Source organism: Juglans microcarpa x Juglans regia, chromosome 3S (genome assembly GCF_004785595.1).
Source record: "Juglans microcarpa x Juglans regia isolate MS1-56 chromosome 3S, Jm3101_v1.0, whole genome shotgun sequence".
In the NCBI taxonomy this organism is placed as follows: Eukaryota; Viridiplantae; Streptophyta; class Magnoliopsida; order Fagales; family Juglandaceae; genus Juglans; species Juglans microcarpa x Juglans regia.
Window position 1 is genome coordinate 16,376,013 of NC_054599.1, and position 14,204 is coordinate 16,390,216.

The 14,204-nt window shown below is 35.2% G+C and overlaps 2 protein-coding genes and 1 pseudogene across 2 annotated transcripts; 2 read left to right on the forward strand and 1 right to left on the reverse strand.

Moving 5' to 3' along the window:
- The first annotated feature begins 277 nt into the window (after window positions 1-277).
- Window positions 278-2,594, forward strand: LOC121258607. The gene is made up of 2 exons (XM_041160159.1): window positions 278-674; window positions 2,317-2,594. The coding sequence occupies exons 1-2, from the start codon at window positions 318-320 to the stop codon at window positions 2,401-2,403; spliced, it is 444 nt and encodes a 147-aa protein (XP_041016093.1). The 5' UTR covers window positions 278-317; the 3' UTR covers window positions 2,404-2,594.
- A 2,181-nt stretch (window positions 2,595-4,775) lies between these two features.
- LOC121258580 (cysteine-rich receptor-like protein kinase 2) lies at window positions 4,776-11,199 on the forward strand. The gene is made up of 8 exons (XM_041160119.1): window positions 4,776-5,016; window positions 7,981-8,767; window positions 8,891-9,004; window positions 9,111-9,250; window positions 9,364-9,574; window positions 9,673-9,907; window positions 10,111-10,261; window positions 10,458-11,199. The coding sequence occupies exons 2-8, from the start codon at window positions 7,999-8,001 to the stop codon at window positions 10,794-10,796; spliced, it is 1,959 nt and encodes a 652-aa protein (XP_041016053.1). The 5' UTR covers window positions 4,776-5,016; window positions 7,981-7,998; the 3' UTR covers window positions 10,797-11,199.
- LOC121258601 lies at window positions 10,940-13,877 on the reverse strand (annotated as a pseudogene).
- Window positions 13,878-14,204: the final 327 nt, after the last annotated feature.

Genomic DNA, 14,204 nt, shown 5'->3' on the forward strand with positions numbered 1-14,204 from the left:
ATTTTATAACAATGTTATAAAATAAGAATATTTTTGTAAAGTAATATTATTTTTATAAAATATTTTACAAAATTATCTTTTATTTAATACATTATTTTGAAATATATTGTTGAAAATGTTGTATATAAATCTTTTTCTAATGGGAATTGGGTCCATGAAACTTTTATTGTCTCTCATGTCTGACGTGTGACCCAGCCATGACAGTCGCTTACTCTCTGACACTACAAATTCGACTAAGTAAAACTACAGGGTAGTCACTGTTCACGCATCAGCCATTGCACACATTACATGTTTTTTTTTTTTTTTTGTCTCAAAACATGCGTTTTGAAGAGATGACCTACATTTTCTCAAAAACCATTCGAATTCCCGCGTCTGCCATTTCGGTGTCTTCTACCTTCAGAGCCCCCTCCTCTCTTCAGCCTCCTCTCCTATTCAAAATCTGCAGCCCTGGGTTTCGTCTCTTCAGCAGTGGCCTGGGTTTCATCTCTACTGTTCAATGTCTTCTACCTTCAAAGCTCGTCGTCGCCCCTCCTCTGCTCTGGGTGCCTCGTCGCCGTCGCACATACACTGCCCAGCACCTCGCGTCGCCATCGCCCATCCTCTGGTCTGGGTCATGCTTCAGCGTCGCCCCTCCCTCTATGCCCAGCATTACTGCCCAGCTCCTCCCTCCCTCTGTAATACCTCTCTCTCTCCTTCTATTTTTATGACAAACATTCACTTAATGCCTAGAGTTACTTTTATGTTATAAATTTATATTTTAAAGGTTAGATGATTAATACTTGAGTCCATGCATGTTTGAAGTGAACGTTGAAAATCATAGCATGTTTATTTGTCTATTATTTTAAGTAAAATCTTGTTCTATGTACGCCTCAACTATGCTTAGCTTAGCTATTGTTGGTGCGAAAAGAAAAGATGACCCATTAAAAAAAATGAAAATAATTGCGTGTGATTAAAATAAATATGGAACCATGACGGATGGTATTTTGCATGCCAAATAGCATTTCACAGAATTGTGCCTGTACTTGGTTTTGCTTTTTGCAAGCCCTTCGCTTATACCTTGATAAGATTTTTCACCCCTTTGTTGTTGTTTGCTATTTGTGACTTTTGTTCTGGCTTTTGGAGAGGTTCATTTTTATTTCTATGTTGATAAGGCTTCAAGTTGCAATCACAATAGGCTGAACCGAGAGTTACTTATTACTTACTATATTTGGGCCAGATTATACCACAAGCAATATGCTCAAGATATGCTTTTCTTTGAGTATAGAAACCATCGCAACACCTTTTAATTGTCTCTCATTCTCGTGGGCTTTGACAGGTTATCTCTTCTAAGATCATAGACCATTGTCTTCCAGATTGCACTTCTAATTCCTTAGTTTCCTCTTGATCTTTATGTGAACATTGGTGGATTTTAGTTTGAGGGTTTACCGGTTTTAAAGGATTTGCAATCTAGGTAATCAAGTAATCAGATATTGGTTTCCGGGGTCAAATTCTAGTGGACACATTGCATACCCTACGTGGCTGTCTTTTTTTTTTTTTTCTCCCTTCTTCCTTCAAAATTACAATTTGAAATTTTGAACACAGCGAACCCATTTCTATAGCACATGCAAATCATTGCATATGACATGATTCTCACAATTTGGTTAGAGTTGCATTTTTTTTTCCTTTTTTTATAAGCAAGTTAAAACTCCATTCATGATCAAAAGGCATTGCTCGAGTATATAGGGTGGGTGTATACATGAGAAACACCACTCCAGTAAATGAGAAAAAATTTAAGAGGTCCTAATAACATGAAAAAGAACAACTAAAATGAGCACACATCTATTGATGATGGCAATAGTTCAGGCTTTTAAACTATAGGTGAACCGATATATGCTGTAAATTTTAAGTTGCAAAGTTCAGGCTTTTTCATTTGAGTAAGTTGCAAAGTGATGGATTAATGTTTGTCGCGTTTATCTTAGATTAAAATACCACTGTAAAGAACCAAAAGCTTGAGACAGGAGAGGCTGAAACACTGTTCTGGAAAGGAAATAACAGTTAAAAAGGACAGTAATAGGCAAAAAAAAAAAAAAAAAAAACCAGGATTCTATGCTTTAATTGATGTGGATTATGCTTGAATTCTATGCTTGGATTCCCTGCCTCTGTCACTCATAATTTCTTACTAAAATGCTAAAATTGATATGGATTATGCATTCATTGATTGTTTTGACCTTGCATACTGAACTCAGTATGCCCTTTGTTGTTCTTAATGTACTACTTAATAACTAATTACTTCTTTGGTATATATATTAACTTTTTCTCTTGTTGTTTTCTTTGTAGTTGTGGAGATGGATGATCGAGCTTGTGACCAGTTGTGGAGATGGCCATGCCCTGTGGTGTTCCATAGTTGTGTATATTGTGTACTGAGCCATGTGTTAGTGGCTGTTTTTTTGTATTCCAGTGTTGTAGAGATGTTGTTGGTGTTGATTCTGTAGATTGTAGACTAGGGGCTTTGTATGGAAACATTTGTTGCAGTCTTGGATGACTATAAGGATGTTTAATATGTGCAGGATGTTAATTCAGTATTTGAGAATGCATAAATTAGTGGCCTTGAAACAACTGTCTAAAGGATATATAAACCAAGCCAACAGAACTCAATGTGGGAACATGCGCATGACCCAACATTTTGAAAATGATTATGTTAAAAATTATATGTTTTGAGTTAATGAAGTAAAAATACTGTGATGGAAATTGCACCGAACCAGAAAAGCATTTTGATAAGCTTAAGCTCAATCTTTTGGCCACACTAGCATCTTTTCCTGATTTTTCTATTCAGATATGAAGGAAATTAATCAAGATGTTTGTAAATACATGTGTACTGAAATATCCAGCAAATATCTCTAACTGCAGGTGTAATGCAGTCAGAACTCACTTGCAATTAACCAACAAATATTTACAACAATAAGTCAAAGTGTAAATTATCACTTGCTTACAATCCATAATATCTCTAACTACAAGTCACTGATTACAATATTATAAGCTTGCATGGAGGATTGCTTTGAGTTTGGATTCAAACTAAATTGATTGATCACAAGTACAAGTTGAAAAAATCTAGGTCCCATATATTCAGTGATCAATATTTTGCTCCTGTGTTTGGTCTTCAAGCTCTACTTGGTGTCCAACAGTTTTTGGTTCCATCATCATCCTGTGCTTGGATACCTCGTTTTTTTCCATTAAACGACTTTGAGTAGCTTCGGCCACCAACTCTTCATTTGGTTCCCTTTATGTCATGCTTGTACTGTATTCAAGGATTTTTTTATCTACCCAAGTAAAAAAGTTGCATGATTGGCCAAACTGCAAACTAAAGAAACAACATGACTTATCCACTACCATATTCAGAGTGCATGAAAATTTATCTAGACGGACCATATTCAAAGTGCACGAAATAGAAGAATAAAGAACTAATCTTTACAAGCAATTCAATCCCAAAATGACAAAACTAAAATAACACGAAGTGCCTTGAGTTTTCACATTTGATAAGTATTGACATCCATTTGCAGAAGAAAAAAAAAAAAAAAAAGAATGTTTCATGAGGAAGATGCAAAACCCAAAAATATTGACATCCCTTCGAAACATATATGGTGCATGACTCATCTATGCACAGCTTGCAAAAACAATCAGCCCATAAATCATGACAGTTAGGCAATCACATAAATGAACTAGGAAATAAGGAAATTGACGATAAGCCCAGTCACTAAACTAGTTTAGTAGAAAATATTTCATGTTCTTTAATACAGCACATTTGTGGAAGCAAAGTTCACTGTCTTTCCTATAAATTCTTCCCATTTGTGGAAGCATAGTTCACTTAAGTGTTTAAATGTTAATTGCCAATATGAAGTGTTTACCCATATAGTTACCATAAAAAAAGAGAAATATTAAGTTCTCCATCATCTAGGTACAGTATCATAATCCACAATGCAGCAGTAATAAGTACTTCATATATTGGTTTCAGTTCATATAAGTACTTCAGAAAATGGTTCACGTCAGCATCGAGTATTATACTAATGATTGCAAAATTGTTTGAAAGACGAGGAATGGTTGTGAAGCAAGCAGACATTACTATGGCAAAATCGATGCAACATGGATGGACACAGGAGCTGATTAAAATTATCATAATCCATCAAAATCTTGGGATCCCAGCATATACATGAGATTGTCGCGACATCAAAATCTGTAAACAAACATGCCCCTTTAAGTGAGAATTTAGCCATATATTCAACAAATCAACAAACAAAAAATGGATAAAAGTATTAACACCAGGCCGGTTGATGCGTGTTAATGGGGGACGCCAAATTTTTTGCAGCCGCATATTCTGGGGTTTAGGTGGGTTGTTCGGAGGAGGAGCTGGGCATAGAAGGAGGGGCGACGGTGAAGTGGGACCCAGAGCAGAGGAGGGTCGACGACGGGCTTTGAAGGTAGAAGACACCGAACAGACGCGGAATTCAAATGTAGGTCGTCTCTTCAAAACGCACGTTTTGAGACCAAAAAAAAAAAAACAAATACACGTGAGTGCAACGGCCGATGCGTGAACAGGAGCTGCTCTTCAGATTTTTTCAATTCGACCATATGTAGAAGAACTCCAAAGAAAAAACAAGTTCAACATTTTCTGAATTATTCTTTTTCACATGTCAATACAAATGAGGCCCACCTTATCACCTTCTTGTTATTCGCAATACTATGAGAAATTTCTTAATTTTTCCTTACATTTATTTATTCCTCTTATACGTTTCAAACTTTTCCTAATAAAGTAAAGAAAACATGAAGAAGGAAGAGAAAACCTTGTATCCAAAAACACGAGGGTAGACTCACGTTCCAGTCAAAAACGTTGTCGCTAGTCTTCCTATGGACCTATGTATTACCTTTACGCGCTTCTTCTTTGTTTAGCTACCACTTGACAACATCCAACCACCGAAGCCAAAAGCTCGTTTCACACGCCACCGGAATCTGAGACGTTTCAGCTACTCCGATGCCCAGAAAACGGTGAGTTACTCCGATCTGGTGATTCTAAACTCTCAGCTTCTCTATATATATTGCAAACTTTTGATAACATCTGGCGGGAATTATACTCTGCTAGTTGGATAATGGAATAGTTTTGTTGATCCATGCTCTTGCTCTGTCCTTTTTCCGGCGCTTAATTTTTGTTTCTGCATCATTTGCAACTGATCATAGAAGATCAAGATGTCTCGCGACCAAAACCAAAAATCATAAGACCTGCCTGTATTACTTCTTGTGTACGGACGTATGTCAGCAACGTCTAAATCCCCATTCTAGATTTCTATGTTGTTGTTCAGAGATATAGAAAAAACGTTTTGAAAAAAAGAAAAAGAAAAACTGGATGTGATCTTATCCTTTAGAAAAATAGGAACAAGAACAGACACATGAGAACAACTTGGTGGTGCTGGTAGGAATGGTGGATCCCCCAAACAGATTGGATATTTAATGGATGTCGGTTAATCATGTACATGTGTTGTGGTAAAGTTATTGATAATGAAAAACCAAGAAAGAAAACAAATCTCTCCACTCATTGATCTCACGAGTTATACCATACAATTCCAGCCAGTAAGGACTGGTTTGGTTTGGATAGCAAAATCTTTCAAACTCGTTCCATCTCATTTATAAAATTTAATTTTTTTAAATTTTAAAATAAAAATTATATTAAAAAATAATATTTTAACTTTATAATATTTTTATTTAACTTTTTCTTTCTTCTTTTCTAAAATCCTATAAAGCATATTGACTGAAATCATTTTACTATTATTTATAAATTATTTCATTATTATTTATAGATCATCTCATTTTATTTTATTTTCCAAATGAGGCTTAACTATCCCCTAAAAGAAACTGTCAACTGTTTACATGTGTATAGCCACCGAGGGTTAAATATTAAAAGAGTGGTCATTTGTGGTTTGTCTTTTGACCCGAATGGTTCTTGTACTGTAATTTTGAGCTTTTTACTTTCTAAATTTTTAACTTTGATAATTTTAGTTTCCCATTAGCATCAAGAACTAAGTGTAACGTATAAAAATTAAAAAAAATTAAACTAAAATATCATTAAAAAAACAAAAAAAAAAATATATATATATATATATAAATATATATATATATATATATATATATATATATATATCTCAAACAGACCTCTGTCTAGGACGTTGGACGACCCAATCACCTCTTTGGTCATTGCCAAAGTGCCAACACCTGGTCACTAGGTGATGAGCTTAGGGTTGAGCAAATATCTTAAAAATTGACTCTGAATCTGGCTCTGCTTTGACTCTGTTTCGATTCTGACAAAACGGAGTCGGAATTATTTTTAATTTTTCAAACAGAGTCGGAGTTAAAGGTGTCGCTATACTAACTCTGACTTCGATTTGATCTGATTCTGACTTTAAAATCCAACTCCAAATTCGACTTTACCCTCCAACTCTGACTTCGACTCTGAGTCTGACTTTGATATTGTACATATGTTATAAAAATATGTATTTATCTATATATTTATCATATATACTAGTATAGTTATATAGTTATATAACTAGAACTTATATAATTAAATTTAATAATATACTAGTATAAACTAATTATTATAAAATAATATGCTTATACTATAATATAAATGGACTAATGATAGTTTAGTATATGTAAATATCATAGTATTAATACCATATATAATCAAGTATAGAAATAAGTTAGACACTAATATTTAAATAAGTATAGTATAATAAGTTAATAACATATATATTAATTCACTAAAGTATAATAACATGTAATTGCCACTAAAAAGTCTATTATATAATTAAGTTAGAAATAATTTAGACATTAGTATAATAATATGTAATACTAATGTATAATAACATGTAGTTAGACACTATAGTATAAGTCTTGTATAGAAATAAATTATACACTAGTATAAAAATAACTAATAAGTCTAGTATAATAATTTAATAAAACAATATTAATTTATTGAAGTATAATAACATGTAATTAGACATTAGAAATAAGTCTAGCGTATAAATAAGTTATAAATAGTTAGACATTAGTATAATGTAATAACATGTAATACTATAATATACTAACATGTAATTAGACACAAGAATTAATAAGAAATACTATAGTATGATAACATGTAATTGGACAATATAATATAAGTCTAGTATATATATAAGTTAGATATTAGTATATCATTAAAAGTCTACAATTTTTTTTTTTTTAAAATGGGCTAAAGATTAAGCTAAAAAAAAGCCCAAAGCTAAAAGCCCAAACTTAATTCCACTCTTATTCTTCTTTGACAAGTCGGAATCAGAGTTGATCGAAATCTATAAAAGTCGGAGAATTCGGATTTGAAATGAAAATAATGACTAATATTTTCGAAAGGCAATTCACAAGTAGAATGTTTGTATTTAATCCAATTTTGAAAGCATTATGTCTTTTCCTTAATATTGTACGATATCATTAATTGGACGTTATCCCACTCTCTTAGTATTAATTATTAAATGACAATCAATATCAGTCCTTCCATTTGTTTATTAAAAAAATCATAGAAAATGAGATGTACATAGGTCTCGGCTTTTCAATAATGCAAAATTTTGGAGTCTCAAATTTTGAAAATTGAAAGTTGAAAAGCAGAAGTCATGTGTTGTCGTTGATTTCCGAAAGCAAATTAAGGTAGAATGTTAAACGGAATTAAGCCCCAAACTGACCCCACGTTGGGTGGCTATATTTAGTTTCTAGGGCTGATTTGGATGACGAGGTGAGGTGAGATGAGATGAGATAGTTTTAGATAAAAATTGAAAGTTGAATAAAATATTATTAAAATATAATTAGATTGTAATAAAGTTGTTTTCTTGGTGAGGAATGTTTTCTTGCTTGATTTGTTGCCTATTATTGTCATTCTTTGTACCAACAAATTTTCTTTCCCAGTTTCATGTTACATGTTAAATGCTCTTACAGGTCTAGAATCATCCCATAATGAAGCAAGAATACCCATCAGTCCCTTGTCAATATGTTACTTTCCTTGTTATCATGATTCTTTTTCTACTGGAAACAGCAGTACTGGGAGATCCAAGGTCACAAACAGTCCGTATAACGTGTGGCCTCCAACTTGAACACAACAGCACCATCTTTGTTCCAAATTTTGTTGCTACAATGGAAAGAATCAGTGAGCAAATGCGAGTTTCAGGCTTTGGAGTAGCAGTCACTGGTTCAGGCCCTGATACTAACTTTGGCCTTGCTCAGTGCTATGGGGATCTCCCATTACTTGACTGTGTATTATGCTATGCTGAGGCTCGCACGATTCTTCCCAAGTGCTACCCTTACAATGGGGGTCGCATTTACCTTGATGGTTGCTTCATGAGGTCTGAGAATTATAGCTTCTTTGAAGAGTATAAAGGACCTAGTGATAGGGCAGTGTGTGGGAATACAACAAGGAAGAACTCAACGTTCGGAGCCTCAGTGAGACAAGCTATGAGGCATGCTGTTGAGGCTGCAGCAAGCAACAAAGGGTATGGAAGGGCACATGTGGCTGTGCCTGCGGCAGTGAATGAGTCAGTTTATGTGCTGGCTAATTGTTGGAGGAATCTGAATGCTAGCTCTTGCAAAGCTTGTTTGGATAATGCATCTGCTTCGATGTTGGAATGCTTGCCTTGGTCGGAGGCCCGAGCATTGAACACCGGCTGCTTCATGCGGTATTCGAACAAAGATTTCCTCAACAAGGAACTAGGAAACGGAAATTCAAGAGGTAAATGAATTATTAAGTTATCAAACATGGAGCATGATGCTAGAGGTCGATACTTGTGGTGTCTAGGAAGATAACATCTCTCTTGAACAATTTTTGCTTGATCATGGGTTCATTGCTGTGCAGTTACCACCATAGTGATAGTAGTTTCAGTTGCCAGTTCGGTGATTGTTTTGGTAGTTGGAATAGCAATTGGTGTATATATCAGGAAGCACAAATATATACAAAAGAAAAGAAGAGGTAAAAATGCTTATCTTGGAACATTGTAGTACTTCTTGCTGATTATTGATCACATTCAAAGTAATTAATCTTTCTTTCTTTCTTTTTCCTTTTTCCGTCTCCATAGGTTCAAATGATGCAGAAAAATTGGTGAAAATTCTTAATGACAGTAGCTTGAATTTCAAGTATTCCACAATAGAGAAGGCTACAAGTGCTTTTGATAATGCCAACAAGCTTGGACAAGGAGGATTTGGAACAGTTTATAAGGTAGTTTCTCTCCATTTCTACCCCTATACATAATCCTCCCCCTCTTTCAATTTCCCTATTCCTAGAATTTCAAAAATTATCTTAAAAATAACCAAATCCTCCCTCCATTGCAGGGAATTCTGCCGGATGGAAGAGAGATTGCTGTCAAAAGACTTTTCTTCAACAATCGACATAGAGCGGCGGATTTCTACAATGAAGTTAACATTATAAGTAGCGTTGAACACAAGAATCTAGTTAGGTTACTAGGTTGCAGTTGCTCTGGACCTGAAAGCCTTCTTATCTATGAACTCATGCCCAACAAAAGCCTTGATCGTTTCATCTTTGGTAATCACTTAGTTCTTACATTTAAGTGCCAAAAATGTAATCCCAACGATGGATTCTAACAATGGTAACTATTTCAATTGTTTCAATTAAAATGACAGATGCAAACAGAGGTAAAGCACTGAACTGGGAGAAGAGACATGAAATTATTGTAGGGACAGCAGAAGGTTTAGTCTACCTTCATGAGAACTCTAATATCAGAATCCTTCATAGAGATATAAAAGCCAGTAACATCTTATTAGATTCGAGACTTCGTGCTAAAATTGCAGATTTTGGGTTGGCCAGGACATTCGAAGAAGATAAGAGCCACATAAGCACTGCCATTGCAGGAACACTGTAAGAATTATATTCCTATATAATTGTTTGAATCATTGAATGGCTTTGAAATGTCAGATTCACACCTATAATTTGGTAATTAACTAACATTTTAGAACAGTGTAAGAACATGTATTAGTGATAAAAGACAGGTAGGTGATGTGTTTATAGGTTTGTTCACTATGTAGTAGACAGTATAGTGATTTCTTTACATGAATTTTTAGAGGATATATGGCTCCAGAGTACCTAGCCCATGGCCAGTTGACAGAAAAGGCCGATGTGTACAGCTTTGGGGTGCTTGTGTTAGAGATTGTTATGGGTAAGCAGAACAACAGGAGCAAAACCTCAGAATACTCGGACAGCCTAGTCACAGTAGTAAGATTCACAACTTCATCCTTTCAAAGATAGGTGCTATTTTGAAGTCTTTTCAATCTGCATTTCAGTGGTGTCAAAAGTGCTTGCAAAAAGAATTTATCTTTCAGGATAATCTATTTTGGTATGCATGGATTGTTTTGAGTGTAAAGATTAATTAAATGTCCTCATTTATACCCTTTCTTTGTGGTCAAAATAGACATGGAAGCATTTTCAATCAGGGACAGTTAAGGATTTATATGATTCAAATCTAATGCTGCATAATCACCACAACAGCAATATTAAGAATGAGATCTTGAGAGTAGTGCACATCGGACTTCTGTGCACCCAAGAGATTCCTTCATTGAGACCAACAATGTCAAAGGCTTTGCAGATGCTAACAAAGGAGGAGTACCTTCCTGCACCAACAAATCCACCCTTTGTCGACGAAACAACCATGGAACTGAATGACACGTGTGAAGACTCATTTTACACCCTCAAAGCAGGAATGTCTGATTCGATTGCTACAGTCTCCCAGAGTTCATTCCGTCCCAGGTGACCATATTGCTGCCATCTCAGGACAGTTGTATCTGCCATTGGTGACATTTTAGGGAGAATGAATGGTTTCTTGGAGAACCCAGGTGCTTGCAAGTTCTCTACTCAACTGAAAGAAACCACAGGTCTCAGGTTACAAACATGGCCTCAGCTTCTTTTTGCAAGTTCTCTACTCCAGGAATTCCGGAGCCTTTACTGAGGTAGACATTTATGCCTACTCTTCCAAATTTGGGTTTGAAGGAGTATCTGTCACGGAAAAAATGTTGCGTGGTCGATGTTGTAAATTTATGTTATTTATTAACATCTCAACTTGTCAAATACAGGATATGGCAGTCAAAATACACAATTAGCAGTTTTCTTGTATTATTTGAGTATAAACTTCATAAATGGAAATCAACATTACAATATCTTCTCCAGTTATGTTAAAAATCTAATGAAGCAACTGAAACTCCAAAGAAAGAAACAATGTGAGCAGGAAAAAAAAAATTCAGACTGCTATTGATTCATAAGCTGTGTTCTACTGACATTCCAGTTCAGCAATACAAGAAAATACAGAAATATGAAAACTTTAGATTTTTTGAGCCTACAACTTGAGTACTGACATTCATACATAATGAGTTCTTTCTTGCAAAGAAGTAATTGACTCTACCCGGCAGATACCATTCATACATAAACTTTAGGTTGCCCATGATGCCTCCACTAATCTCATAATGTCTGGCACTTGAGAATCCTACTTGTAAAGCAATCTTCTCCAGCTCCTTCCCTGAATCAAACAATAAAATTCATATGGAAAGAAATTACTGTGGAAACACGCTGCCCCTATAGCTCAGAAACTTTTTATTCGGCAATTTATCCTCTTAACAATTTCTTAATGTATTGGAAATGTACCATTCCTAGACACAAAATAATAGACAAACCATGTCAAAACGAACCACTTTTCCAGCGCTTCATAAAATTTAATCGGTGTATAAACATATGGCAATATCGTGAAATAGCAATAAAAATTTCAAGCAACTCTTTTGTATTGATCCATTCTAGATACAAAGTATAGTAATCAAATATGCATGAGAAGAGTAAACTTCCACACTTCAATTAATAGGTGATTTACACTTTGCACCCCAAAATACTAAAAACGATACATGCACTCTGTTACTATTGCTCACAGTCAAATAGCACCCTTTGCTAAGATCCAATGGTCAAGAGTGTGTCGCGTAGCCTATTTTCCTCATCTTAACGTTCACGTTTGGATGCAGGGTCTTATATGACAAAAAACTATTAGTTTGATGATCCAATGTGCTAGTTTTAATAGTTTGGGATGCAAAATGTAAAACACCTGTTAGGTGGAGGGTGGAAATCAATATACATTATTTGCAAAAATAAGCAAATTTTTTTATTTGAAGATTTTTTAATCTACAGAGATATTGCCAACTGATCCACCTAAAATAGCATGTGCACAGTTACTCAAGAAACAACAAACCTGTTAAAAATTCCCTAATTGAGCTTTTCAAATATTCATACTCCTTTGCAAGCCCATAACTAGTTGCCACTGGGACTACAACATTGTCAATCATCCATTCCTAGCAAAATCAAGACATTTAAGAAAAATATATTTCCATTTCAGCAATGGGTACACTTAGTTTTGAGCATAACGTCCTACAACCAAGATACTATAAAATACAATGAGATACAGCAACTCATATGAACGATAACAGGAAGGCCATCAATCATTTGAAAATCATAGATGGCGAGTCATAATTCGTGAAGAAACCTTCTTGTCACATTCTATAACAACGTACATACTAAATGCATAATCGAATGGAACAATTACCCCAGATTAAAACAAAAGTTTCACTAAAAAAACATTCATATCCCAAACTGACTACCTGAGTTGATGCCGTAAATGGTTGAGTGCTTTTATTGAAATCAAGGACGGATACCCTTGAACCTGAAAACCACACAAGAAAGATAACATCAGCTCTCAGTTTCTAATTCACTGCATTTCATTCTTTCCAGAGAGAAAGAGAGATTATACTCAGATGACCTGGTTTTAGGACCCTAAACATCTCCTGCATGGCTCTGTACTTATCTACCACATTTCGTAGCCCATAACCCATTGTAATAGCATCAAAATAGCCATCTGGAAATGGCAAATCAAGGGCATTGCCTTCAACCCAACTATAACGAAACACATTATATTAGTGCATCGTAGCATTCATTAGTTTTGCCTCTAATTAAAAACTAATAAATGGGGAGGCAGTTAGAGTGGACTTCAAGAACAATTAAGAGAGAATAGCACACACTTTTTCCGAATACATGGTTTTGAGAAACAGTTTATATTCTTGGTCAGTGTATCATATGCAAAGTAATGATTACTGCTAGATTTACCAATGCTCACTCGATATTCTTGTAGCAGGTCTTCAGGGACATGTTTTGCCTAAGTGAAGCAACTGACAACTGCTCCTGTGAGAAATCAAGACCGGTCACCTGCAAAGCGCGACCCCAAAAACGTAAAAGAAAACAATCACACAACAACTTCGTAAAACATTACATTTACGACAATGGTCGGTGTTGGAAATGACCTTGCCATTAGATCCCACTTTCTCGGACAATAGAAACGATAATCCCCACTTCCACAACACAAATCCAACACTTCGTCGCCCATTTTGGCTCTGAAACCCACAAATCCAATATTACAAAAACAAAACATGAAGTTCAATAATTGGAAACGAAAAATTAAATAAACAAATACTTGCCCACTCCATGAGACTGCCATCCTTTTCCACACTCGATGCTGACCGAAACTCAGCAAGTCATTCAACTGCGATATTTTCAAAAGAATTAGAAAATTAAAAACATACAGAGAACCCATAAAAAAGAAATGCATTCGAGGAAAAAAGACGATATGGAGTGGAAAGGGTGCACATTATCGTAGACAGGAGCTATACAATTAAAGAGGGTTTGGCGCTCGTCAGCACAACGAACCGGCCTGTGTCTGAAACGGTATGTTGAAGGAAGAGAGAGCTGAAGGGAAGCCATTTCCAGGTCCGCGTATCCTTCTGGATGGACAAACGCATACGAGTTCAAATACATTCACCAAGACGTGGATAAAAGCCTTGACAATGAAAGTTAATGTCATTGGGCTCTCATCTACTTGAGCTAACCTGATGCTCCCCTCCGTGCAATGTGAGGCCTGAGGCGGGCCTTTAACATGCTCCCAACCACTCAGCTCATGAAAATTTCGGCTTCGACATTTGGGGCTTGGGGCTCATATCTGTCCCAAAAATCCACAGATTTTTTTTTAATTTTATTTTTTCCACATTTTTTAATTATTTTTAAAAAATAAAAAATATACTAATATACTAATAGTTATTTTCTTAACTATTAAAAAAAATTAAATACATAAGCAGTCAAA